This window comes from Podarcis liolepis, assembly GCF_965112155.1.
Source record: "Podarcis liolepis genome assembly, chromosome: 15".
Classification (NCBI taxonomy): Eukaryota; Metazoa; Chordata; class Lepidosauria; order Squamata; family Lacertidae; genus Podarcis; species Podarcis liolepis.
This window is the reverse complement of record NC_139566.1, coordinates 15,624,462-15,651,234: the sequence shown is the minus strand read 5'-3', so window position 1 is coordinate 15,651,234 and position 26,773 is coordinate 15,624,462. Positions and strand designations below refer to the sequence as shown.

The window sequence follows — 26,773 nt, the reverse complement described above, 5'->3', positions numbered from 1 at the left end:
GACGTGACTGGTCAGTTACTTCAGTATTTCTATTGTTTTACTTGAGGGGGGGGAGGCAGCTGCCCCCTTTGGCTACGCCCATGTCCCCACCTGCTCCCGAGAGGTGCGTGCCTGGATTCTCTGAGGTGAGCGTTTGGGCAAGGTCAGGTCCAGGTGTGCCTCGCTGGCCTCGGAAGAAATGACAGGGCGCTTTTGCAAACAACTGCCTCGCAGCGCCCCGGGGAATGGGGCGGGGTGCGGCGGCGGAGGAGAAGCTGCGCTGTTGTTCCTCTCCAGGTTGCGGCACGGAGGATCCTGCTGGAGGCGGGCGGCGGAGCATATTCCAGCGGTAAGTCAGCTGGGCGGGTGGCGTGAGGTGGAAAATCAGGCCCTTCCTGCGTGGGTTTGCAAGTCCTGGTGCCTTTTCAAATCGTGTTTGCTGTCTCCTGAAGAGCCCTGGGTGTGGACTGCGGGGCCCCAGAAGAGGAGAATCTCCCCGAGGGTTATGGAGATCCTTGTGGCTTTTAAGGAGAGAGAGCTGGTTTTAATTCCCCACCTCTGCTACAGACCTTGGTGTGCAACCTTCGTCAAATCACTGTCACTTTCCTCTACAGTTGTTGTTGTTGAATTTATATACCGCGCTATACCCAGGGGTCTCAGGGCAGTTCACAGAATAAAATCAAGATATAAAACCACAATATACCTAATAAAAATAAAACAACAGCCCAATAGCCCCCCCCCAAAAAAACCCACATTTTAAAAGGGTATAAGATGTAAATTGGATTAGCCAAAGGCCTGGTTGAAAAAGGAATGTTTTTGCCTGGTGCCTAAAGGTGTATAATGAGTTCTGTGTGTTTTGTGAATTAGAGTGGGGGGGGTATGGATGTGTTTTGTTTCCAAGAATTGCATGCCCTCCAACATTTCTCCGATGAAAATAGGGACGTCCTATTCCATAATGGAAGACAGGAGTGTCTGGTGTGCTCTGGTCCATGTGGTCACAAAGAATCAGACACGACTTAACGACTAAAAAACAACAATTCCATAATGATGATAATAATAATAATTTTATTATTTATACACTGTCTATTAAAAAAACCCACATCCCTATACAGGCCTGCCTTCAGGTGTCTTCTAAAGGTGGTAGATTCAGCGGCGTAGCGTGGGTTGTCAGCACCCGGGGCAAGGCAAGTAATTTGCGCCCCCTAACCCGGGGGAAGGCAAGTAATTTGCGCCCCCTAACCCAGGGCAAGGCAAGTAATTTGCGCCCCCTAACCCGTAACCTGCCGCTGCTGCCAGCTTCTTCTTGCTGCTGCTTGGTCTGGTCTGGTGTGGTTCTCTCCCGCGCTCAGCGCTGCGCTGGGCGGCCGCTGCACTGTCCCTCCCCCAGATAGTCCCTCGCTCTCTCTCCGCACCACACGCCTGGCACCCACCCCCTCCACAGTGGGCAGCGACCCAGCGGCTCGGCTCGGATTCGCACAGCCAGCACTGCAGTGAGAGAGAGTGAGTGAGCCAGGTAGGGGCAGAGAGCTGCGAGTGCGAGCACCCAGATGTTGTGCCCAGTGCGGCCGGGCCCCCCTGACCCCCCCACGCTACGCCACTGGGTAGATTTATTTATCACGTTGGCTGGGGGGGAGGGGTCGCAAAACTCCATACCCTCCAACATTTCTCCAATGAAAAGAGGAATGTCCTAAGGAAAAGCGGGACATTCTGGGATCAAATCAGAAACAGGGGTGGCTTTTCTAAATCAGGGAAAATAGGGACACTTGGCGGGTCTGGGATTGTTGAAGTGGCAAACACAATGAAGGCTGTGAACCATTTTGCAAATGGAAAAAGGAATGGAAGGATTCAGTTAGTATTGTATGGATGAAGGGAGGGGGGGTGGAACTGGGCATTTCTGGGGCCTGAGTTTCAGATAATTTGGTTTTCATTTGTGAAAAGGGTGAAGGCTTAATAATGAGATGGGTGAAGTGCTGTCTCCATGCTCGGCTGAACAGCAGTGGTGCGAGGGGCAGTTAGTGCAAATCTGGGCATGGATAGTATGAGCAGTGAAGAAGTGGACATTGCAGACCTGGAGTGGATGAAAATACCTAAGTTGTTGGCATCCATCTGTCTCGAGAGACAATGGAGTGTGCCTCTGGGGGTGAAGTCAAACTACTACATTAGCAGCGCCAAAGTGCCCTCCCAGGGAACAAACCACTTCCACCTGCCTCACTGCTATGGTCCAAAGGAAAGCAGAGCAATACATTTGGCTCTGGCTTGACTGCAGGAGCTGCCAAAAGGAGGCATACAATGCACTCCCCAGCGTCTCAGGGACTCCACTCTGGATTTGTTTAGGGTTTACTCCTTAGCCCCCATCGTTCTGCCCGGACACTGAGGGCCTTCTGGCGGGTCCCTCGCTGTGAGAAGCCAAGCTACAGGGAACCAGGCAGAGGGCCTTCTCGGTAGTGGCACCCGCCCTGTGGAACGCCCTCCCACCAGATGTCAAAGAGAACAACAACTACCAAACAGAAGACATCTGAAGGCAGCCCAGTTTAGGGAAGCTTTTAATGTTTGATGTATTATTGTATTTTAATATTTGGTTGGAAGCCGCCCAGAGTGGCTGGGAAAGTCCAGCCAGATGGGTGGGGTATAAGTAATAAATTATTATTATTATTATTATTATTATTATTATTATTGGCCTTCTCTTCTGCTGAATATATCCCTCAAGGCAGCAGATGTTTAGGAGCAGAGTTTTCCTTCTCCTAGATGGGCTACGTTCCCAGGTGGATGGGCCCCATCTGCCCCTCACTTCCCTCCGCAGCCTGTGCAGAAACCGCCTTCTTGACCATTAGACCCGCTGCCGTCAGTCTCGTCTGCTCAATCCGCCAGAGCCCATCCTCGCTCACTGGCGGAATTTCTAACTCACCAAGTGTTTTGAGACCAATAGGCTACCTGGTTTAGCCAGTCAGTCGAAGCAATTTCCCGGGGTGTGGCTGCCATCGCTTGCTAACAGTTTCTAGGAGCCACAGGGGAGAGCTGAGTGCAGGGTGAGGACCAACGGTGGACAAACGACCCCATATACTCCACAAAAAGAACGCAACTGCATATATTTCTGGTAGCAGCAGGATTCAACAGCAGGTGGCTCGAGGGCCACACCTGTCTTCAAATGTACCATCAGCCCCCAGTTGCCAGCTCAGAAGCAAAAGGTAACCTGTTTAAAGAAGCAGCGAGTGATCGGGGGACAAGCTGTGACCCTCTTCCAGAGGAGCCCCTTCTCAAAGCAAAGCCTTTCATTTCACTCAAAAGGATGGAAGCCAGGCACCAGGACTCCTGGGTCCTGTTTGTACTTCTGGCAGAGCAGGTGGAGAGCTTGCAGTTGTGGTGCTCAGTGACAGTGGTGGTTGAATGAGGGGAGCGCGTTTTCCAGGGTTCAAGTTCCCAGTTCTTTGAGGCGGGGGGACAGCAAAGCTGGGGGAGGGTCTCCAATCATTCATTCGTAATGCTATCTGTACGCCACTTTTCCACACACAAAAACACCAGTCATGCTCAAAGCGTGTTACAACAAAGATCTCAGGAACGCATCGGAAAATTTAGCCATGCAAAGAACAGTTTCATAATAAAAACAACACAATAGCAAATACAACGAGGCACCCAAAAAAACATTTCAGCACTGTAAATAGAATATGATTACATTAGCAACATCCAAACACGAAGAGCAAAAATAACAAGGGAGCTTTCACCTTGGTCCTAGAAGCACCTCTCCCATGCGCTGTGGGGGAGGGCAACTTGGTGCCCTAGTACCACGAGGCCCTGGATGTCAAGAGGCTGTGAGGCCTAATGGCTAGAGCCAAGTGCACCTCTTTGTGGCACAAGGGCAGGAGTGGGGGAACATGAGAGGAGCTTTGCTGGATCAGGCCAGTGGTCCATCTAGTCCAGGGTCCTAGTGCCAATCTACAGGTGCCTGCAGGTAACACGCTTTTCCCACTTGTCATTGTTTTGGGGTCAGATTCAATCACACCCCAGAAAATTCAGGTTGCAGAATTATAGTCCATTACGAGATCTTGGGCAAGAAACCCACTTCTCCAAAAGAGCCAACCTTTTTTGTTGTTGTTTGCAAAAAAGAAAGGAATGGGAAAATGCACAGTAAAGGGATAAGACTTGCTTTGACGCAGCATCTTCTGACTTCCCCACAAATGGATCCAGGTGAATGCTCAGCGAACGGGACATCTGGACGTGCTCACTGCCTCCATCAGCAAGGGCAAATGGGAGCCACTGCGTCTCGTGGCTGTTGATGGAGGAGGGAAGGGGACACTGCATCCCCCTTGAGCGGTTTTAGGCTTGAGCTGGGATCTTGGCGAACGATCAGCGTTCAGCCTGGACACTGAGCTCCCAGCTCCGAGGGCCTTCTCTTCGGTTCTCTCACTGCGAGAAGTGAAGCTACAAGCCTCTGCCTTTTCGGTAGTGGCACCCACCCTGTGGAACGCCCTCCCATCAGATGTCAAGAAGATAAATAAATGCACAACTTTTAGAAGACATCCGAAGGCAGCCTTGTATAGGGTGGTTTTTAATGTCTGATGTTTTATTATATTTTTATATCTGTTGGAAGCTGCCCAGAGTCAGATGGGCACGGTAAAAACAGCAAAACAACAACAACAGTAGTAGTAGTAGTAGTAGTAATCAGGTACAAAGCTTGGGGTTGTATCCCTGAAAAGCTGGCTTTGTCCTGTCACTTCAGGAAGAATAGCTTAGTCGGCAGAACATGAGACTCTTAATCTCAGGGTTGTGGGTTTGAGCCCCACGTTGGGCAAAAGGATTCCGGCATCTCAGGGGGTTGGGCTCTACGGTTCTGTGAAGGCCCTTCCTCAGCAAATGCGTTATCCTTCCAGGTGCCAGGAGAAAGCTCTTTGTAGTGGCTGCCTGCGACAGGTGTGGATGCGGCAACGCTCCTGGAATCCGCTCTGGAATCCAATCTTGCGTTTTCCCCCTCGGGGAAGGGAGCGGGTGCTCAGAAGCAGCTCGCGACTTCATTGCGGTGCCGGCTGGGAGCCTCCCCAGTGGCGTCGGCGTCGTGCGGTTCCTCAGGTTCCTCTGCTTGGGCGAGGACCGGACCGTACGTGATTCACCTGCCACGCAGGGTGGCTGCTGCTGCTGCTGCTGCTGCGTCGTCGAGTCCCTTGGCAGGCTCTCCTGCTTGGGGCCCTGCTGATGCCCCACGGGCAAAGCCACAGGAGCTCCCGAGCCAGGTCCCGGGTGCTTAATTGGGGCTGGCTCAGCAGGCAGCTGCTCGCTGTGTTCCGCCCTCTGGCACTCCAAACGGCACTTGGAGTGCCAAGGCTCTCGCAAACAAGAAAGGGTGTTTTGGAGTGACGGGAAGCAGCCAGAGACTGGGGAGGGGCACACCAGGGAGCAGCAATCTTTGGACAGTGGCTGTTTATATCCCCTATGGTAAAGCACATTTACCTCTCTCCCTGCGCCCCCCCCCAATTCATGGCACCTAGCTCACCAACAGAGCTATAATTCCCAGCAGCCATATGAACCTGCATAAAGGGCATCTTCACATTGAGGATGGAGCCAGCTTGTTTTTCCCCTGCTCCAGACGCTAGGTTAAAAAAAGGGGGAAGGACCCCTGGACGGTTAGGTCCAGTCAAAGGTGACTATGGGTTGTGGCGCTCATCCTGCTTTACAGGCCGAGAGAGCCAGTGTTTGTCCACAGACAGCTTTCTGGGTCATGTGGCCAGCATGACTGAACCACTTCTAGCGCAACGGAACACTGTGACGGAAACCAGAGTGCATGGAAATGCTGTTTACCTTCCCGCCGCAGGTACCTATTTATCTACGTGTGCTGGTGTGCTTTTGAACTGCTAGGTTGGCAGGAGCTGGTACAGAGCAACAGGAGCTCACCCTGCCGCGGGGATTCAAACTGCCGACCTTCTGATCGGCAAGTCCAAGAGGCTCAGACCACAGCGCCACCCGCGTGTAGGCAGGGGGAGGAGGGGGGCTGCTGTCCCCCCCATCAAGTAAACAAATAAAAATACTTAACTAAAGGAGACAAGAGGATAATGGCAGGTGGGTGTCTTGCTCCCCCAACATAAATCCTGGCTACACCCATTCTAGGACCCAATGGATTGTTGTTGTTGTTGTTTTATTTTTACTCTGCCCATCTGGCTGGTTGCCAAGAACCACTGTGGTGACTCTTCCATCTCCACAATCAATGCATGCAGTTCTCTAGAGAGGAGATAAGATAGCCATCTTCAAATATCAGAAGGGCTGTTGCAAGGAGGATGGGGCAAGCTTGTTTTCTCCTGCTCTGGAGGGTAGGACTCAAACCAATGTATTCAAGTTACAAGAAAGGAGATTCTGACTCAAGATCAGGAAGAACTTTCTGACGGTAAAAGCCGTTCAACATTGGAACAGTCTCCCTCTAAGCTACCGTTCCCAGGTTGTTTTTTTGGGGTGTGTGTGCTGTGTGGTGTGTACGCAGTCCCTAGCTTGGAGACGGGGGACCCGTGTCCCTCCAGAAGTTGTTGGACTCCAGATTCCAGGAAGTATGGCCAGTAGTCAAAGAAGAAGAAACAAGAGCCACAAGTTCTCCATTCATGTTTTTAACGCAGAGTGGTCCAACACGCAGCCCAAGGGCCACATGTGGTCCTCAAGACCTTTTTTGGCAGCCCTCAGTCATATTTGATGCTTGGTGGGGGGAGCGATAATTCCCAGAACAGAGAACAGGGGAGGAGAGGGGGTCATTCCATCTACAAAGCTGCCGTCCTTGTGGAGATGGAACGGTCATCACATTTGTTGTTGACTGGAGTGCCCCACCGGGGGTGAAATCAGATTGCTGCATTAGCAGCACTAAAGGGACTTCTTCGGGGTGCAAGCCTGGGCAAGGGGTATGGAGGTTCTGGGCTGCCCAGACGACAAGACCCCCTCTTGGCCTTGCTGATGTGGTTCAAAGGAAGGCAGAGGAAGATGTTTGGCGCCAGCCTGACATCAGGAGCTGCTGGAAGGAGGCATACATGGTGCCATCCAACTGTCTTAGGGACTCGGCTCTGGATTTGTGTAGTGTTTACTCTTTAGCCTTTTCTTCTGAAGATATCCTTCAAGGCAGCAGAAGTTTAGGATTAGAGTTTTCTTTCTCTTAGATGGTCTACCTTCCCATCTGCCCCTCACTTCCTTCTACAGCACATGCACAAACCACCTTCTTCTTCTTTTTTAATAAATTTTTATTGAAAATTTTATTTACAACATAACATAAACCCCACCCCCCAATACAGAAATCCACCCTCATTAAACGTGAACGTAACATACAACAAGCATAACATACAACAATACAAACAACCAAATAAAAGACTTCCTTTATCCTGTATCTGGCCTCCTTATTTAGTTCTTATAAGCTGTTTCCTTTATGAATAATTATTAAGATTTTTCTAATTATAACTTAAATATCCACAAAGTCTCCTACAGACATTAATCGAAACAAGTCCAGGTATGTATTTTTAGGCACTGTTTTGTGAAGTATTCTCTGCATTTCCCCCATGCTTTTTGAAACTCTTGTCTAGTGTGATCTCTAATTGCCTCTGTTAATCTAGCCAGTTCAATATACTCAGAACAGTTTGTCTTGCCATTCCTTTTTTGTTGGCACAGTTTCTTTTTCCCACTTTTTAGCAAACCACCTTCTTGACCCTTGGACCCACTTTTGGTTCCATCTGCTCAATCTGCCGGATCCTGTCTTCGCAGGCAGAGGAAGCCCCTAACTTGCTAGGTGCTTGAGAACCACTGGCTATCCTCACCCGGTTTAGCAGGCCAGTTGAAGCCGTTCCCAGGGTGTTGCCACTGTTGCATACTGTCAGTTTCTAGGAGCCACGAACGAGAGCTGAGTGCAGGATCAGGTCCAACGGTAGATAAGCTACCTCAGAAGGAGCATGGTGTGTCCCCCCCTCCCCAAACACCGCATACACCCCAGTCGTCATATTGCATCATAGACTTCCACCCAAAATGTGCCGTTTGGGGAAAGCGGGGAGAAGACTGGATATGCAGAGTGTAGGTGTTTAATCAGTGCTTAAATGACAGGCAATGTCAGGAACGATATGTACAGTACACAGATTAGGTGAACTCAATATCCATACTTAAGCGTTTACCTAGCCATATTAAGACACCTCCTTCTTTTTGGCCAGAACTTTCTCTGCTTCAGGTTACTCTTTAGGTAGGTAACACTTTGTCACCTCCAATTCCTCATTGTTTTTACTCCATAGGCTTGTCTCATGCTCTGCATGTCTTCTTCTGAAGCCGATGTAAAACAGTTGCTCTGGGATCCTGCTCAGTCCATGGTGCCATATTTTAATGGATGAAAAAAGGTAAAACGTCTTCTGTTTCCATAGATAGGGTGGCCATGTGTTTCTTTTCAAGAACAATGACGGACCATCAGTGAAACCAAATACCTATGTTTGCTTCCTTGGAGGTGTGCTGCACTCACAATTTCCCTTTTATTCCCCCCTCCCGACAAAAACAAGAGACGGAGGGAGATCTTCGACTGGGTGTGAGAGGCAGAGGAGATCTAGTTAGGGAACCAATCCAGAAAATGACTACTAATTTATTTATCCCTTGGGCTTCGCTCACTAAACTCATCCGTCTCCTAGTCAGGCCTTTCAGATGGACCAGACCAGGCATAGGCAATCTCAGCCCTCCAGATGTTTTAGGACTACAAGCTAACAGGACCAGTGGTCAGGGATGATGGGAGTTGTAGTCCCACAACATCTGGAGGGCCGAGTTTGCCTATGCCTGGACCAGACCAACTATAGGCCTGGACTGAGTCAGGGGGTCTCTGCTTTGCCTAGAAAGCGTGGGTTTGAGCGGTTTCCACCTTGCCCCACTCCTTTCCAAGGGAAACCCTTCCGTTTTGTGATAGGTTGGAACAAATGGGCCCTGAGACCATCCTCTGAGACCCTTCTTCGTGCGCCTCCTCCACAAGAGGTCCAGAGGGTGGCAACATCCTCAGGGAGGTTCGCCTGGTGCCTTCATTATACAGACTTAGGTGCCAGGTGAAAGTGTTCCTCTTCAACCAGGCCTTGGGCTGACTAACATCCTATTGTGTTTGTGGGAGGGAGTGGAGAGGTTATTGGTTCGGTTTGTTCTTGTTCTTATTGTGTATTTTGTTTGTATTATGTGTCTTGTATTTTTATGCTGTGAATAGTCCTGAGATTTCCGGATGAAGGGTGGTATACAAATTTAATAATAATAATAATAATAACGGCAATCTGGGGAAAACTTGAATCGCCATTTGCTCCGACTGAGTGCTAAAGAGCGGTTTCCCCCAGGGAAAATCAGCGGAACAAGATGAAGTGTTGATAAGCCTTGACGTGGACCATCTAGAAACCCTTTGGGGGGAAAAGTTTCATTAGTTAGCAAACTTGATTCTGCAGATGGCACACAATCCTCTGGCACAGGAAACGGAGCAGACCGTTTAGGAGCACTCTGTGAGGAACGTTTTTTGCCACTGACATCCAGTCCTTACCAGGGTATCTCCCAGGAGGAGCTTTTGAACGGCAAGTGTCATTCGTCTGCCAAAGATGGTTCCAAACAGTTCGCTTTGGGAAAGTTTGGGTTGAAATGGCTCCCTGTATACCGCAAAACAGGAGAGCAGTCCCTGCGCATCATTATGCTGTTTTCACCCATATGGCTTTGCAAAGCTGGTGCTTCTGCCCTGATGGCCGCTAAAACAAAGCAGCGCAACAGGCTGTACATTGAAATCGACCTAAGATGTGCTCTGTCTTCCATGGTGCCCAGAATCCAAATGAGGCAACAAGCATGAGGCATCAGTCATTCGGTGTAGTTTCCAATTTCCTGTGGATTTTTTTTTATTTGAAAAAAACCACACATTTTAAGTATTTTGGTTCATCTTTATTATCAAGCTTGAAAATATAATTTATAATTAGAAGTCATTATATTGCCATCCTTTTGAAAATTCAGATAAAATAAGCAGGAGAGCCAGGTTTGGAGCTGGAGGGGGGTGGGCATGCGATTGCTGCATTAGCTAAAAGGGGGCATGGATTTTAAAAGGTTGAGGTGTGTCTATCCAGATACCAGGTGGGTCCCTGCGTGCCACAGCAAGACTCTCTCCATCTGCGATTCCCAGAAACTGGTATTAAGGCGGACTTTGGTAATATGGCGCCCTGAGCCAGGACAAAATTTGGTGCGCAACCCCCCCCCCAAAAAAATCTTATTTTCATGCCCTCTTCCCACTCACATTCCGTTCTGCGCATGCTCTGAAGCACACCAGGGCCTACCTTTGAGAAGGTGCACATATAAAAACAGACCCTCCAGGTGTCCCTATTTTCCACAGACAGTCCCAGATTTACAGAAGCCGTCCCGTTTTCTGATCTGATCCCAGAATGTCCCACATTTCCTTAGGATGCTCCTATTTTCACTGGAGAAATGTTGGAGGGTACCTTAAATACAGTGGTACCTCTGGTTGCGAATGGGATTCGTTCCAGAGGCCCGTTCGCAACATGAAAAGAGCGCTACCTGAAGCACCGTATCTGCGCAGGTGTGCGGCGCGATTTGGCACTTGTGCACATGCACGAAGCATGTTTTAGCACTTCTGCGCATGTGCGAGTGGCGAAACCCGGAAGTAACCCTTTCCAGTACTTCTGGGTTGCCGCAGGACGTAACCTGAAAGAACGTAACATGAAGCAAACGTAAGATGAGGTATGACTGGGATGATGATGATGATGATGATTTTGTGCCCCCTCAGCTCGGCACCCTGTTGCAGGGAATGACCCACACCATCCTAAATTTGGCACTGTTGTTATACGGAGGCACACGGTCTTGGCACAGGTTAGTACGCTCACAGAAGTAGGGAGGTACTGAGGAAGGAGCAGCTATAAAATTCCTGGGGAGCCACATCTCTTAGATCCGGTTGTGGAAACTGGCCTTGCAGCCTAAAGGGACGCTCAGATTTCCAGTTTGCCCATCTGCCCCCGCACCACCGCCACCCCCCAATAACATAGCCTGTCAGCAGGATGCGAGGCTTCCGAAAGACGCTGATCACGCCCAAAGGGACCGGCTGTGGCGCCAGTGTAACAGGTTCATCCAAATACCGGCAGGAGGGAGGGAAGGAGAAACTAACAGGAATGACGATCAGGCAAAGTGTTACATAGTGGGCATCCTGGAAGGCAGAGAGATTCCTGGGTTGCTAATGTTTTGCTTGCAGGGAGCGGATAAAACAAAAGCTAGTATTCCTTTCCTTGTCCACCTTGCGGGAGAATCCACTTAAATGCTGAGAGAACATGAGAGAAGGAGGGTATTCCTTCTTCTTTTGAAGCAAGGCTCCTGAGTCCAGAGTTTTGTTCCAAGTTTTGTTGTTGTTGTGGAGAGGAAGTAGTGACTAATGGTTAGAAGAGAGAGGAAAATAATGCCTTTGAGGGGGCGGCAGGGGCAGGGTTTCAGATTTGTAATCTCTAAGAACGGGATTTATTCTTTCATTTCATGGAAGTTTCGTTGGTTTTCAACATATTGTTGAAGGGTGGTTCTTAATGCAGCCTGCTAGTACAGTGGTACTTCGTGTTAAGAACTTAATTCATTCCGGAGGTCCGTTCTTAACCTGAAACTGTTCTTAACCTGAGGTACCACTTTAGCTAATGGGGCCTCCTGCTGCCGCCGCACAATTTCTGTTCTTATCCTGAAGCAAAGTTCTTAACCTGAGGTACTATTTCTGGGTTGGCGGAGTCTGTAACCTGAAGCGTCTGTAACCCGAGGTACCACTCTATATGTTACGATTTTAAAAGTTACAATATTCAGGGCTTTTTATTTCAGAGGACAGGCAAGCTCTGAAAAAAGGCAAACTCCGTACTAGGGATCATTAGGAAAAGAACTGAAAATAAAACTGGCAACATCATATTGCCGTTATGCAAATCTATATGGTGTTACTGCTTTTGGTAACACTGTGAGCAGTTCTGGTCGCCTCACCCGGATATTGTAGAGTTGGGAAAAGTTTGTAAAAGGGCAAACCCAAATGATCAAGGGCACAGAGTCACTCCCCTATGAGGAAAGGGTGCAGCATTTGGGACTTTTCAGTTTAGAGGAAATGTGAGTAACAAGAGACATGATAGAAAGAGGAGACGTGTAAAAAAAAATTTGCAGGGAGAAAGCAGAGAGTGAAAGCTTTTCTCTCTCATAACACTAGAACCTATGGACATCCAATGAAGATTCAGGACAGACAAGAGAAAGGCTTTCAGACAGCACAATGTTAAGCTATGGAACTCCCTGCCACAGGGGACAGTGATGGCCACCAACTTGGATGGCTTTAAAAGAGGATTGGACAAATTCATGGAGGAGGAGGAGGCTGTCAATGGCTACTAGCAATGATGGCTTTGTTCCGCCTCCACCGTATGCCTCTAAATCAGGGCTCAGTAAACTTACCGTGCCTCAGGCTGGTGTCTCCAGCGCCGATTGTGCGGCAGGCCGGAGGGCGGGGGAGCATGTGCCCATATGCGTGTGCACACGCTATTTCTGGCGCAATTCCGGGTTGGAGGAGCTCCAGAAATAGCTTGTGCGCATGTGCACGGGCCTCCTCCGACCCGGATGTGCACTGGGAAAAAAGCATGCGCATGCGCAAATAACGCTTGCGCATGCGCGCTATTTCCGGTGCTCCTCCGACCCAGAAGTTGGCAGCCGCACAGTACAGCGCTTGGTAACAGCGGGCAGTGGTAGCAGGTGGCGGGTTGTCGCCGCGGGCCGGATAAACGAGTCCCTCGGGCCTTATCCACCCCGCGGGCCTTAGTTTGTGGACCCCTGCTCTAGTGAGTTGTGGGCAATCGCAAGTGAAGAGCGTTGGGGCTGTGCTCAGGTCCTGCTTCACGGCTTCCCACCACGGACACCTGGTTGGCCACTGAGAACAGGATGCCAGACTAGATGTGCCTGATTCAATAGGGCTTTTCATACATGCCATCAGTATTGATGGTGTTTTCCAGAATCCGCTTACCATCTAAAATGGGCACCAATGCAAGGATTAAGGCTTTCTGGGAAATGATCTATAATGAAATGAAAAAAGTATTTAAATACACTTTCTTGAATAAACCAGAGGCCTTTCTTCTAGGCATTGTCGGCCAATTGGTGTCAAAGAAGGATAGAACTTTTTTTATGTATGCTACAACAGCAGCAAGAATACTTATTGCAAAGTATTGGAAGACACAAGATTTACCCACTCTGGAAGAATGGCAGATGAAGATGATGGACTGGCAGAAATGACTGGCAGAATCCGAGACCAGGGAGAAGAGTCGGTGGAAGAAGACTGGAAGAAATTTAAAGATTATCTACAGAAATACTGTAAAATTAATGAATGTTAAAATGATGTTGGACTGAAAATAAGTGGTTTTGGTATCAAGGCTAATAAGAATATGTAAATATAGATAGTTATTTGGATGAAAATATATAGTTATAATAGGTTAAGATTATAGAGTAAAGATAAATGAAAGAGGGTAAGTATTTGCTGAAAGGACTTTGTAAACGGGAATACAAAAGGGGAGGTGTGAGGAGGTCAAGGAAATAAGCAAATGAACTTAAGGATATTGAAAAATGGATTATTTCTTTTTAAGATATTGTTCTTTCTTTTTTCTCTTCTTTTTTATTTTTTCAACTACCGGTTTTTTTAGGTCTTTTTTTTTGGTAATTTTCTTGTTAGCTGTTGTTCTTTTTTCTTTTTTGTATGTTTTGTGTAAAATCTTAATAAATATTTTATAAAAATAAAATAAAATGGGCACCAATGACAGAGTAACCTCTTTAGTCTGCTAAAGTTGAAGCAGGTGTGTGTGTGTGTGTGTGTGTGTGTGTGTGTGAGAGAGAGAGAGAGAGAGAGAGAGAGAGAGAGAGAGAATGGGACTTCTAAACATCCCAACTTAGGGGAGCTGCCTTCAAAATCAGCAGCTTATTTTGAAGAGTGGGGTAGGCAGTTAATCCCCCTCCACAAAGGGGTGGGTTTGAGGATCCGGTTTCATATGTGTGCCCCCCAATTCCCACCCTCCCCTGCCCTGCCCTGTATTTTGCCCGACCAAATGTGGCAACACTACACAACCCCAGATCTCATGGTCATCTGAGGTATTCAGAGAGGGCCCCGTTTGAAGGCAGTGGGGCTGGTGGGGGCAGGGGGGAGAGAGTTGGAGCTAGGATTTCTGGGACGCTGCCTTGCCCACAAGTCTGATCTCCAGAGGGAGGCAAGCTTTGGGTGCCTCAGCCTAGCCAGCGCAACTTCTGAATGGGGTGTGTGTTTGCCAACCTGCCCATTAGCTAACTGGGAGTGCTTTCTTTGAACTGCCTTCCAGCCCAGCGCTCAAAGGGCTGCGGGGCTTAAGCTGCAGAGGCCACAAAGAGCACGTGTCCCACAGTTATCACGTCCCAGTTAATATTAATTTAATAACAGCCCGCCGTGCTTTTTAAAATGTTGGCTCTGCTGCTGCTTTCATCTCCACCGTGCAGGCATTGCCTCACCCGCATTCACTAGTGAAACCACCCGCCCCCTCCTTGGGGACAGGAGGAGTATCATTAACTTCATCCCGCAGAAGGGAAACTGAGGCAGGAGGAGGATTGCCATTTGCAAAACGGGGTCAGGGGGAAGGAGTCAAGAATGTCACGATTGTCAGGCTTTCTTTCTTTGCATAATTTAGACAATAAAATCAAAATATGGGGAGGGAATAAGAGAGAGAACAAAAAAAAAAAAAGATTCTCAGACTTGTTATTAAAATAGCTAGTGAGGCAAATCTGCTGGATTTTGCATTGTTTTTGCACGAATAAATGTAATTGGCCCTTGCCAGATGTGCTGAGGAACAGGACGCTATGGAAGGCACCCAAAGTGACAGTCCTAAAATCCTCTCTTAGCCATATGCATCTTAAGGACTAGAAACTCAAGAGAGAAAGTCATGATTGTCATGAAGTGGAATCCAGGGGCCAGGGGTGATTCATGGGCCCTTACGGCGCAGGTATGAAATCCCTTAAGTAAAGGTAAAGGGACCCCTGACCATTAGGTCCAGTCGTGACCGACTCTGGGGTTGCGGTGCTCGTCTCGCTTTATTGGCCGAGGGAGCCGGCGTACAGCTTCCGGGTCACGTGGCCAGCATGACTAAGCTGCTTCTGGCGAACCAGAGCAGCACATGGAAATGCCGTTTACCTTCTCGCCGGAGCGGTACCTATTTATCTACTTGCACTTTGACGTGCTTTTGAACTGCTAGGTTGGCAGGAGCAGGGACCGAGCAATGGGAGCTCACCCTGTTGCGGGGATTCGAACCGCTGACCTTCTGATCGGCAAGTCCTAGGCTCTGTGGTTTAACCCACAGCGCCACCCATGTCCCATGAAATCCTTTAAAATACGACAAAGTGTGGCATGTAAGGCTCTCTGCTGTTTGTTGTGAAGAGAGCATCTCTGAGCATGTGCTGGCTGCTTTTCTGTCACCCCTGGCCAGCATCTACAGTGGGCAGAGCCAAGCGTTTGTCAGGTGTTGTTGAGCACGTCTACGCATGCACCGTGTTGATCCCTGCTGCCATCCAAAACTGGGGTATGATCTCCCCTCCAGAACTTGGGTGCAATCGCCAGGCCTAAGTGCTATAAATATATAAAAAGGGAGGTGCTGCCTGGCAATCATGATCTCTCTTGCCTTGGAAACCACAGAGGTGTCTAAAAATAGGCACCCTGTGGAGTAAATGGATAGGAGGAAGGTTTGCTCCTGCCCTCATGTCGCCAGAACTTCGGATGAGCCAATGAAGGACAGACAAAAGGAATCCACCCAGCACATCCCGAAACTGGGGGATTTGTACCCACAAGATACAGACCCTCCAAGTGTCCCTAATTCCCAGGGACAGTCCTTGATTTTCAGAAGCCATCCAAGTTTATGATTTGATCCCAGAATGTCCCGCTTTTCCTTAAAGATGTCCCTATTTTCATTGGAGAAACATTGGAGGGCATGGAGTTATGTGACCACCAAGCCCAGGAGATAACTACAGTGTTACCTCATGTTAAGTACTTAATTCGTTCCGGAGGTCTGTTCTTAACCTGAAACTGTTCTTAACCTGAAGCACCACTTTAGCTAATGAGGCCTCCTGCTGCTGCTGCACCGCCGCTGCACAATTTCTGTTCTCATCCTGAAGCAAAGTTCTTAACCCGAGGTAATATTTCTGGGTTAGCGGAGTCTGTAACCTGAAGCATATGTAACCTGAAGCATATGTAACCCGAGGTACCACTGTAATTTAAACAACCTTTAGAAGACATCTGAAGGCTGCCCCACATAGGAAAGTTTTTTAAAAAAATGTTTCATGTTTTATATGTGTGGGAAGCCACCCAGAGTGGCTTGGGCAACCCAGTCAGATGAACAGGGTATAAATAACAAGAACAAAGCTGATGAGGGAACAGGATAACCCTCTTTTCATTGGAGAACTTTTTGGAGGGCTTGATGACCAGCGTCCTCCAACAAATTCATGGAGACTGGGTACTAGCCACAACAGCTATGTTCTTCCTACACTGTCAGAGGAAATGTGCCTTCAAATATCAGTTGCTGTTAATTATAAGCTTGCTGTTGTTGCCCTCAGCTCCTGCTTGCGGGATTCCCAGAGGCATCGGTTTGGTCGCTGTCAGAATGGGATGCGGGACTAAGTTTAAAACACCTTCTCTTTACCTCTGGTGTTTTGAGACTGGCCGTGTTTACAGTTATAGTATGGAGCCAAAACCCACGTACATTCTTTTCTTTCTTCTTCACCTGCCTAGGGGGAGAAGGGACTTAGAAGGCCTCTTGCCCAACTACCTGGAGCTGGTAAGTAGGTCAGGCTTTTCGCGAGTGCTGCCTGCCAAGCGTGGCATTCCGACTCCGATAGTTAGCAGCTGGTACAACCTCCTGCTAAATCACTGGGTAGAGGATACAATTTACGCATGCAAATTGCTTCAGTCCCTGGCAGTCCCTTCCCGGGTGTCTGCCTGGAAGTGTCCAGCTGCCTGCCGATTGGGTCCAGCTGCTGTTGGACTGCAAATCCCACCAGCCCTAGTCAGCATGGTCAGGGATGATGGAAGCTGTAGTTTGGCAACACCCAGAGGACACCACATTGTAGACTCAGTCACAGCAGACAAGACTGGGATAGTGCTTTCAGTATGGGACGCGGGTGGTGCTGTGGTCTAATCCACTGAGCCTCTTGGGCTTGCCAATCAGAAGGTCGGTGGTTCGAATCCCCATGATGGGGTGAGCTCCCATTGCTCTGTCTCAGCTCCTGCCAACCTAGCAGTTGGAAAGCACAGCAGCGCAGGTAGATAAATAGGGACCGCTGTGATGGGAAGGTAAACAGCATTTCCGTGCGCTCTGGTTTCCGTCATGGTGTCCCATTGCTCCAGAAGCAGTTTAGTCATGCTGGCCACATGACCCGGAAAGCTGTCTGTGGACAAACCCTGGCTCCCTCAGCCTGAAAGCAAGATGAGCGCCGCAACCCCATAGTTGCCTTTGACTGGACTTAACCATCCAGGGGTCCTTTACCTTTACCTAGTGCTTTCAGATGGAAACCTAGTATCGCAAACAGGTTGTTCAGATTCAATTCACCTTTTCTGTGCGCACCTTTGGCAAATTAATCTCAGCTTTAAAAGTCTGCACTGGCAGGGAGGTGCTCTCTGAGGTTTCAAGTAAGGACGGTACAGGGAACTGAACCTGGGACCTTTCGGGAGTGGAGTACATGCTCTGCAAGCTATACCCATGGCCCTTCCTAGCTGATCCCGAGACTGGATTTGTTTTGATGCTTCAGAACTGTCGCCTGCTGTTGGAGGTGTTGATCTTGCCCTTGCCTGGGGCTGAATCCTGGAGGCAGGATGGGCGGGTACCGCTTGGGGAACAGGTCCCGGTGCAAGCAGGAAGGCGTGTTAGCTGAAACAGGAATGTGGAAGCCGAGTGGGGGCAGGTGGAGCGGACACCCAGGGAGTTCTGATCCCCAGCCGTCAACCTCAGGCAACCTTTCCCATTTTGCAAAAGCAACAGCTCTCTCATTTTTTAATTTTTGCACAGTGGATGCTGTCAGAGCAGAATTTGGAGGCAGGAGCCCAGAGCTTCCTCCCACAAACACCTCACCAGACGGAATATGGGGGACTCCTCCAAACACAGCAGGGCTGGCTTAACATTGCAGCCACATCATACATTAAAAGCCACATAGCTTCCCTGGGAACTGTAGTTTACCCCTCAAAACTACAATTCCCACCACCCTTAACAAACTGCAGTTCCCAGGATTCCTAAGAGGAAGCTTTGTGCTTCAAATACTTGGTGCGAAGTAAAAAAAATACCTTTAAACCAACATACTTCAACCTTGGGTCCCCAGCTGTTGGATTACACCTTCCATCGTCCCTGACCATTGGCTAAACTGGCTGGGGACTCGCAGTTGAGCACTGCTTTGTAGAAACCACTGCCCCCTCCAATCTCACACACAGGCTTAATTTTGAGCCACAGATTTGGTTGCTGTGAGCCTCTAAGCAGCTACAGAGTGCCACTTACTATTGGGGTATCTGCAATTCGTTAGCTAATCCATGCCGCAGTCTAGGGGTGGCAACAGGATGTAGCTGATTAAATCAACTAGAATCTGTGCAATTCCTTGGTTGAGGGTCACTTTCTCAAATGTTCAGCACTCTGCATCTGGTCAAAAGCAGTCCTTTTTGTGCCCTTACAGTGGTACCTCGGGTTACATATGCTTCAGGTTACAGACTCCGCTAACCCAGAAATAGTACCTCGGGTTAAGAACTTTGCTTCAGGATGAGAACAGAAATCATGCTCTGGCAGCGTGGCGGTAGCGGGAGGCCCCATTAGCTAAAGTGGTGCCTCAGGTTAAGAACAGTTTCAGGTTAAGAACGGACCTCCGGAACGAATTAAGTACTTAACCTGAGGTACCACTGTAGTTCAGGAGACCCCTGGTGGCAAGAGGGCCAGGCCACAGGGTGTACTGTGTGGGGAGAGGATGAGCCCCAGCAGCTATCTCAAGCAATAACTTGGGCGTGGGGGGTGAGGAGAGAACAAGCTTAGACGCTTGTTCCCCCCAGCCTTGTCCAATGCCTGCTTAAGTTTAGGAAGTGCAAACACCCTACGAACCCCTTTCTCCTGTGAGAAACTTGCCATGGTTTTTAGAAACAGAAACTTTCTGAACTGGAGGCTAGTTTCAGATACAAGAAGGGCAACCCCTCCCCTCCCCAGTTTTGGACCGGGGAGCTAACCTGGGGAGACAGGCTCCTTCTCCAGATAAGATCTCCAGAGCAACTAACGGAGGCGCTGCCGTGGCAGCTACGCCCGGCCATGGGTGCGAAGGGAGGCTGAAGGCAAGAGCAGGCTTGCAGGAGTTTCGTTGAGTAAGGCCTGAGTAACAGTTCATGTAACCGCTCACTTTGCCCCCTCCCAAAAGGTGAGCCAACAGTTTCCAGCAAAAACTGTTTTCTTCCAACAGGCTGCTTGGGCACCGTGAGCCGTGCGCCCGAGAGATGCTCCCTGGAGCTGTTGGCACTGTTCCCTTCCCTGACAGCTGAGAAGCTGAAGAAAGGCCTCCTCCCCTTTCTTTATTTTTTCTCGATTGTGCAGTTCCAGATTGCAGGAGAGACCTGTGCTCTGGCCTAGGAAAAGAAAAGGACCGTGTTTTTCCTGGGCCCGGCTCAAGATGGCTGCGTTTTTAAAGCAAGAATGGAGAACCTGGGGGCCAAATGAAGCCCTGCTAGGTCTCAGCGTGGAAAACTATAGCATTTGCATGGCTGAGATGTAGTCTGCTGTAGTCTGTTACTTGGCCAACATTTGCCTCTGGCACTGCACCTCCCAAGTATGTGGCCCCTGGGAGCTTTCCTATGACAGAATGTGGCCCTCGGGTGGCTAAGGGTTCCCTTTCCCCCTTTTAAAGGCTTGCACTAGGGATAAGGGGACCTGTGGCCCTCCAAATGATTTATAATTCCCACCCTCCCTGACCGCTGGCCACAATGAATGTCTCAGGGACTGCCTTCTCCAGTACAGCCTCGGGTTTTAAGCTCACCTGTTGAGGTCCTGAGCCAAGTTCTAGCCTCTTGTGGGCTGCAGCTGTGACTTACCTTGCAGGTCCTTTTCTTTGGTGGCTCCGGGAGTGATGGAACATGCTCTCCCAGGGACATAGGGAACAGCTGGTCCATCTAGCTCTATGCTGTAGACACTGGCTGGCAGCAGCTCTCTGGAGTTTTCCTAGTCCTACCTGGAGATGCTGAGGATTGAACCAGGGACCTTCTGTGTGCAAGGAAGGGGCTATGCTTTTGAGCTTCCGCCCTTCTGTGCATATTCTTTCCTGGTCCTGCTTCAAACATAATTAAATAACTAATAATAATAATAATTTTGGAATTGGTCTCAGAGCATGTGTAGAGTGTCTTTCGCCAGCACTCGTCCTCGGCGGGCTTCATAGGGGCGGGATTAGAGGAGAGACCTCCCAGGACAGGCAGCAATGGCTTTCGGAGGAGCCTTTTAAAATAATGAACCCACCGCCGCTTCTTCCAATTGCTCCTCTCCTGCTCTGCTCCGCCGCTGCTCCGCTTCCCTCTAGCGGCGGCCGGCGGGATCGTCGGGGAGGGAAGTCGGAAGCGCCGCTTTGCCCGGGACCGGAGATCAGCTGAGCGGCTGCAATTGCAAAAGCGGAGGTAGAGGAGCGAGCGAGCCCCGCAGGTACGTGTGGGTCGCGACTGGGAAGGTGTTGCATTTGCGTGCAAACGGTTCGTGGGGGTGGGGTGCGTTGTCCCACACTTTCCCTGGCCCCGCAGAAGCCCCACCGCCCTGCACCTCCACGAGTCCATGTTGTTTGTAGGTCTCCCTCCAGGCGCACAAACTTTCTGTGGATCCAGACCTGGCCACCCCCCTTCCGTGGCGTGGGGCGGCGCACCATCCTATGGAAGTCACTTTCTCTCCTCCCCTGTACAAAGGGGTTTTCTCCCAGCCCCACACAATGCGGGCCCCATTTCCTGTAGTGGGGGAGTATGTGACCCCCTTGCTCCCTGGAGGATCTTGGGCCAGTCCTGCTCCCTCGGCCTGGTCTATCACACAGACCGGTAGTTGTTGTGAGGCTAAAATGGGGAAGAAGGGAACCGTGCACAACCAGCTGGAGCGGCTTGGAGGTGGGGCAGAAATGCATGATGGGAGTTGTAGTCCAGCAACATCAAGAGGCCACAGGTTTGCCTGACATATTATTATTACCTTTCGTAGAATTGTAGAGTTGGGACCACGTGGGTCATCTAGTCCAGCCCCCTGAAATGCAGGAATCTTTTGTCCAACATGGGACGTGAACCTACGGCCCTGAGATTCACAGTCTCATGCTCAACTGACTGAACTACTCTCACTCCCTGTCTGTCTATGGCCCAGAACTCTATGGGGCAGCCATTGCAATAGCCAAGCCTCCATCTTTCTTTCTTTCTTTCTTTCTTTCTTTCTTTCTTTTATAGGGTTTTTTTTGGGGGGGGTTATAAACAAGAATAATGTTATACAAATAAGTATACCAAGTTTTCTCATGTCATTTGTATACTGTATCACAAAAATAGCATAACAAATGTGGAAAAATATCTACAACTTATGTTTTACTATTAGTGGTCAATGCATACGTTCTTGGTTCATGAATTGGCTTAAACAATTAGGAAGAAGAGGGGGGAGGGCTTTGTATTATTAATAAAGATAATTAAATTTGTATACTGCCCTTAATCTGCAGTTCTCAGGTTGCTTCACAACATAAAAATGCAACGCCTCCTCCCTCTTCCCTTTCATTCTGCATGGGACACAAAAGTCCTCTGCTGTTTCTCCAAGCAGCTGGTATTTTAGAGGTTGACTGCCCCTGAGGCTGGCAGTTCCACTCATAGCAGTGGCGTAGCGTGGGGGGGGTGCAGGGGGGGCCTGCCGCACCGGGCGCAACATCTGGGGGTTAGGGTTAGGGGGCGCAAATCCACGGGTTAGGGGGCGCAAATTACTTGCCTTGCCCCGGGTGCTGACAACCCACACTACGCCACTGACTCATAGACTTGTTCTTCCTGGGCAGAGATTTGCTTTAACAGGACTGCTGCCACAGGAAGCTGCCTTATAGCAAGGCAGGCCAACGGTCCATCCACCTCAGCATCGTCTGCACTGACTGGCAGCGGCTTTCCAGGGTTTCTGGCAGGGAGACCCTCGCAGCCTTACCTAGAGACACCAGGAATTGAACCCAGGACATTCTACATTCAAAGCAAGCGTTCTGCCACTGAGCCACATGGGCCTATCCACCCCTAGCAGGACGGTTGCTATTTATGTGGAATCCCGCATTGATGAATTGCTACCAATTTAAGGCCTCTGAAATGCCCTAAATGATGCCCTGTGGGGTGACCAAAGCAGGACGAGAAGGAGGTGGCCCTCCACATCCTTAAGACTAGGGTTGCTACTAAGTGGGATGTGTGAAGGCATAACTAACATTCTCTTTCTTTCCCCCTAGTCTTCTGTCGGCCATGGGGTCCAGGAGCGGGGAAGGCTGGGCCAGCGCAGTTGCTTCTTTCCGCTCGTGCCCCACAGCCTTCCTCTCCCATGGGGCTGGCGACACCTTTGTGGCCGAGCTGTTGCAGGAGCTCCGAGGCGAGAGGCTGGGGGAGCAGATCAAGGTACGTGAGACCCACGGCTTAGAGGGTGTTTGTGGGTGGGGTGAGAACATGCCTCTAACTTTCCCCCAGCAGCCACAAAAGGGTAAGTTGTGAGACTGGCCTTGTCGCTCATTTGGGAAGACCACCCTGTCAATGAGCCCACTAAAACCACTAGTCTGGAGAGGAGGAAAAGTCTGCAAAGAGTCTCGCTCGCAGGTCCACCAACCCTCCAGTATGGCACCCACAAAAGGTCTTCAAGTAAACATCCCCTCAAAAATCCACAATGCACAAGATTGGGGTGGGCAGCAACACACCATTTTGTGTTCCTGTTTCTTTCCCTGCTCTTTTAGACACGGCTGCCATTTGGGATGTGCTGCGTTGCCCGTGGCGGCCATTTTGTCTTAGCCGCACATCACACGGCTGCCATTTTGTGTTCAGCTTCCTCAGAATTCGGAATGTGCCCACTGGTGTACAAAACCGTGAATCAAACCAATCTGCACATGTACCCCATGTAAATGCAATGTGAACACCAGCAGATACTTATAACACAAGGTAAAAAACAAAACAAAGAGGCAAATAAAAAACTCAAGCGACCTAAAGAAGTAGGATGGGGGAGGGGAGAAAAAACATTTCAAAAAGCTATAAATATTTGTTTGTTTGTCTCATTGATGGCCCACCTTTCTTCCGTGGAGCTGAAGGTGGCATACATAGTTCTCTTCTTTCCACATTTATCCTCACAACAACCCTCCAAGGTAGAACAGTGACTAGCCTAAGCTCACTGAGTGGAGATTTCAACACTGCTCAGTGTCGGACATGCCCCCTCATGTAGGGCCTTCTAAAGACTTTTTTTCTTTTTATATACTTTTTAATTAAATTTTCTGTTTTGCAATTTAGAATGCTCATTTAAGCATCCTTAAAATATCAATGACTTCCCTTCTTCTCTTTCTATGGGTCATTTTGCATATCATAAATCCCTGCATATTTTACAAAAACTAAACCATTCAGTATTCCATTATTAAATCCATCAAAACTTATTTACACTGTTGAATTTATCTTAGCGCTGCCCAAGTTTTCAAGTGTACACAATTTCCCCCCATATATTCAATAAACGTTTTCCAATCTTCTCTAAACGTATTTTCTTCTTGTTCTCTTATTCTATATGTTAAGTCTGCAAGCTGTGCATATTCTGTCAGCTTAAGTCTAAAGACTTGTTTTTTCCACCTGGCTTTCCCTGACAGCTTCTTCTTTTCCCCCTTCTGGACAGATCTCCATGTTGACCCTCCTTTTGGAGTACCCCACCCTGTTATGCCCAGATGCCAAGGCTGGGCAAGAGGTGGCCGCGTCCCTCCTCTCCCTCTTCGGCCAGTTGGGCCCCTCGTCCAAACAGCAGGCGTATCTGCGGTGCCAACTCCTCTATGCCATGGCAACAGTACTGGTGGCCACAGACTCCTTCGCCGAGAGCTGCCAGGCTGCCCATGAATACTTCTCTCTCCTGCTGCAACTGGTGTCCGACCTCAACGACTGCCGTGGGGGAGCCGCGGAGCGCCCCGTGCGAGTTGCAGCTTGTGAGTGCCTGCGGGAGCTTGAGAGCTGCTACCCGGGGCTCCTCTCTCAGCGCCTGGCCGTCCTGCGCTCCCTGCAACACCAGGAGACATCGCCCGCCCACCAGGGCTACACGCTGCTCTACGGGCTGGCCTTGAGGAACGCCATCTTGCGCTTGGCCAGACGGGGAGGCCTCGGGACTCTGGGGGAGCTCCTGGAGAGCAAAGAGGGACTAGTATGGGAGGCCACGAGGGAACTGGGGGACCTTTCTGTGGCGACCCTCGAGCAGCTGGCCCTGCTCCCCTCGCCGGGCGATGTCAAGGACCTGAAAGCTGTGGTGTCCTCCCTCCTTGACAGCTCCTACCTCCTGTCCTCTGTGGCCCAGAGCCACCTCCTGTGGCAGCTGGCCCAGGCCGTCAGCGTCGTGCGTACACAGTCTCCCGCCATCTTCAAGGCGCAGCTGGTGCGCCTCTTTGGCACGGCGGGGGTGACGCTCCAGCATGCCGTCTTGCAGCTCAAGGGCCTCTTCACCGACAGCCTCTTCACGGCTGAGGACGAGGCCTTCCTGCTGCGCCGCCTCGTGGGTCTGGCCCAGCACCCGGCCTTGCCCGCCCCGGTGAAGCTCTTCCACTTGGACTGCCTCCTGCACTTCCCTGAAAACCGGCCGCTGGGCTCAGCCACTGAGGACGAGGGCCTGCCGGTCTTGCTCACCCCTCGCACCACGTCCGGCCTGTTCCCCGGACTCTTCCAGGACCAGGGCACGGTTTTGGCCCGGCTGAACCTGCTGTGCCTCGTGTGCGTGGAGAGTGAAGGCCCAACGGCCGAGCGCGCTGTGGGATACCTCCTGGAGCACGTGTTGACCCTTGCGGGGCTGGTGGCCAGGGGAGGAGGACCGGAGGCCACCCGGCTTTTCTTCCGGGCAGCCTTCTTATTCGCCCGCTACTTTGGCTCCCGAGAGCAGCCAATGGCAGAGCTCACCCAGTGCCTCTTGGGCCTGTACCGCCAGAACTGCGCCCTGGCGCCGAACCTGATAGATCTTCTGGATGAGGCGTGGAAGTTTCCAGAAGAGGGCGGCTGGGCTAGCGGGCTGGCCCAGGCCTTGCAAGGGCTCGTCGTGGGCATTCCCTTGCAAGAGGAGGACCTGGCTTGGCACCTCAAGGTCTTGGCGCGGCTGGCAAAGGAAAAGGACGTCCCTCAGGGGAGCACCATGCAGTTCCTGAGGCGCCTGGTAGCCTCGGGCCGCCTTGGGGGCTGGCGCTCAGGCCAGGTCCTCCTGAGTGTCTGCCGCAACTTGATGCGGCTGCGCCCGCTGCCTGCCCCAGCCCACTTAGCCGACCTCCTGCAAGCTGTGTCTCTCAGCCACCTGGACGTGGACGTGCGAGACCGGGCTCGCTTCTACTACACTTTGCTGGCCAACCTCTCTGGCGAGAAGCTCGGGGCCGTACTGGCTCCGGGAGGTGCCGTCAAGGCCCGGACGCTCTCCTCCTCCATCGTGGCTGACAGCCAGAGCTTCGTGGCCTCTTTGACCGTGCACCCGGTGCAGCCAGCCCCACTGAGGCTGCGGCGGGTGGGGGCAAGCGGCAACAGGCCTGAGCAGGCCCCTCGCCCTGAGCAAGACGTGGAGGGCTATTGCCAGTGGTTGCTGGAGCCCCGCGCCCCATCGCAGCTCAGCTTGACGTACCAGCTGGTCCACACGGGTCCTTCAAGCCCCCCCTACAACCTCCTGCTCTGCGTGGTCCTTCGCTTCATGTGCTTGGACCGGCATTATGAGCCTGTCCCGGAACTGTGTGTGCCCTGTCTCGCAGCAGCGCGCCCTCCCCGGACGCTGACGCTCACGTTGCAGCCACGTTGCCCCTACCCGACGCAGCTGGATGTTTTTGCTCTCTACACAACCCAGGAAGGCCTTACGCGCTCCAGCCAGCTGGAGCCGTTGGAGGTAGCCTTTCCCGATCTCTTCATGCCCCTGGCGGTGCCTTCCTGGAGTTTAGAAAAGCGCCGCCGTCTCTTTGGCGCCCTCTGGCAACGCCTTCACCCTGACAGCAATGAAGCAGGCGCCGAAAGCCTCACCACCTGGGCTGTGGCACCTCAGTCCCTGCCGTCCCTGGTATGCGATCACTTTTCCCGGTACGTTTTGGCCGAGCAGTCGGGCTCCTACGAAATTGGCATGGCCCTCCCTCCCCAGTACCACATTCTCCTCCGGGTGCAGAGTGTGGGAGAGGCGGCCTGCGTGGGCATTCGCACAGACAACTGGAGACTGCTGCCCTCGCTGAACAGCTACTTGCAAAGTCTCGTGGAAGCGAGTTGAAAGAATGGATTCCGGGGGGTGGGGAGGAAGCCCACGAGGTAACGCGGTCTGGGCTTGTATATCTGTTAAACATTTTGGCATTCCCAAAATAAATGCATATGTATGGCTATATTTTGCAAGTCCGATAGAAAAGGGTGTTGCGATGACCAAGACCCAGCCAGCCTGGGTTTCTCAAAAACAAGTCATGCCAGACAAATCTCATTTCTTTTCTTTTTTTGATAGAGTTACAAGCTTGGTGGATCAGGGGAATGCTATGGACATAATGTATCTTGATTTCTGATAGCTCAGTCGGTAGAGCATGAGACGATCTGAGGGTTGTGGGTTCAGACTGCACATTGGGCAGAAAGATTCCTGCATTGCAGATGGCCTTCATGGTTCCTTTCAACTCTGCA

General features: G+C 50.6%; 1 protein-coding gene across 2 annotated transcripts; it reads left to right on the top strand.

Annotated features, from left to right (window-relative positions):
- AP5B1 (adaptor related protein complex 5 subunit beta 1) lies at window positions 1-26,492 on the top strand. Of its 2 annotated transcripts, none has more exons than XM_083476216.1 (3): window positions 1-328; window positions 22,393-22,555; window positions 23,799-26,492. In XM_083476216.1, the coding sequence occupies exons 1-3, from the start codon at window positions 225-227 to the stop codon at window positions 26,379-26,381; spliced, it is 2,850 nt and encodes a 949-aa protein (XP_083332342.1). In that variant the 5' UTR covers window positions 1-224; the 3' UTR covers window positions 26,382-26,492. The 2 variants fall into 2 exon arrangements, with proteins under 2 accessions (XP_083332342.1, XP_083332343.1); XM_083476217.1 differs by lacking the exon at window positions 1-328 and adding an exon at window positions 16,786-20,612.
- The last annotated feature ends 281 nt before the right edge of the window (window positions 26,493-26,773 follow it).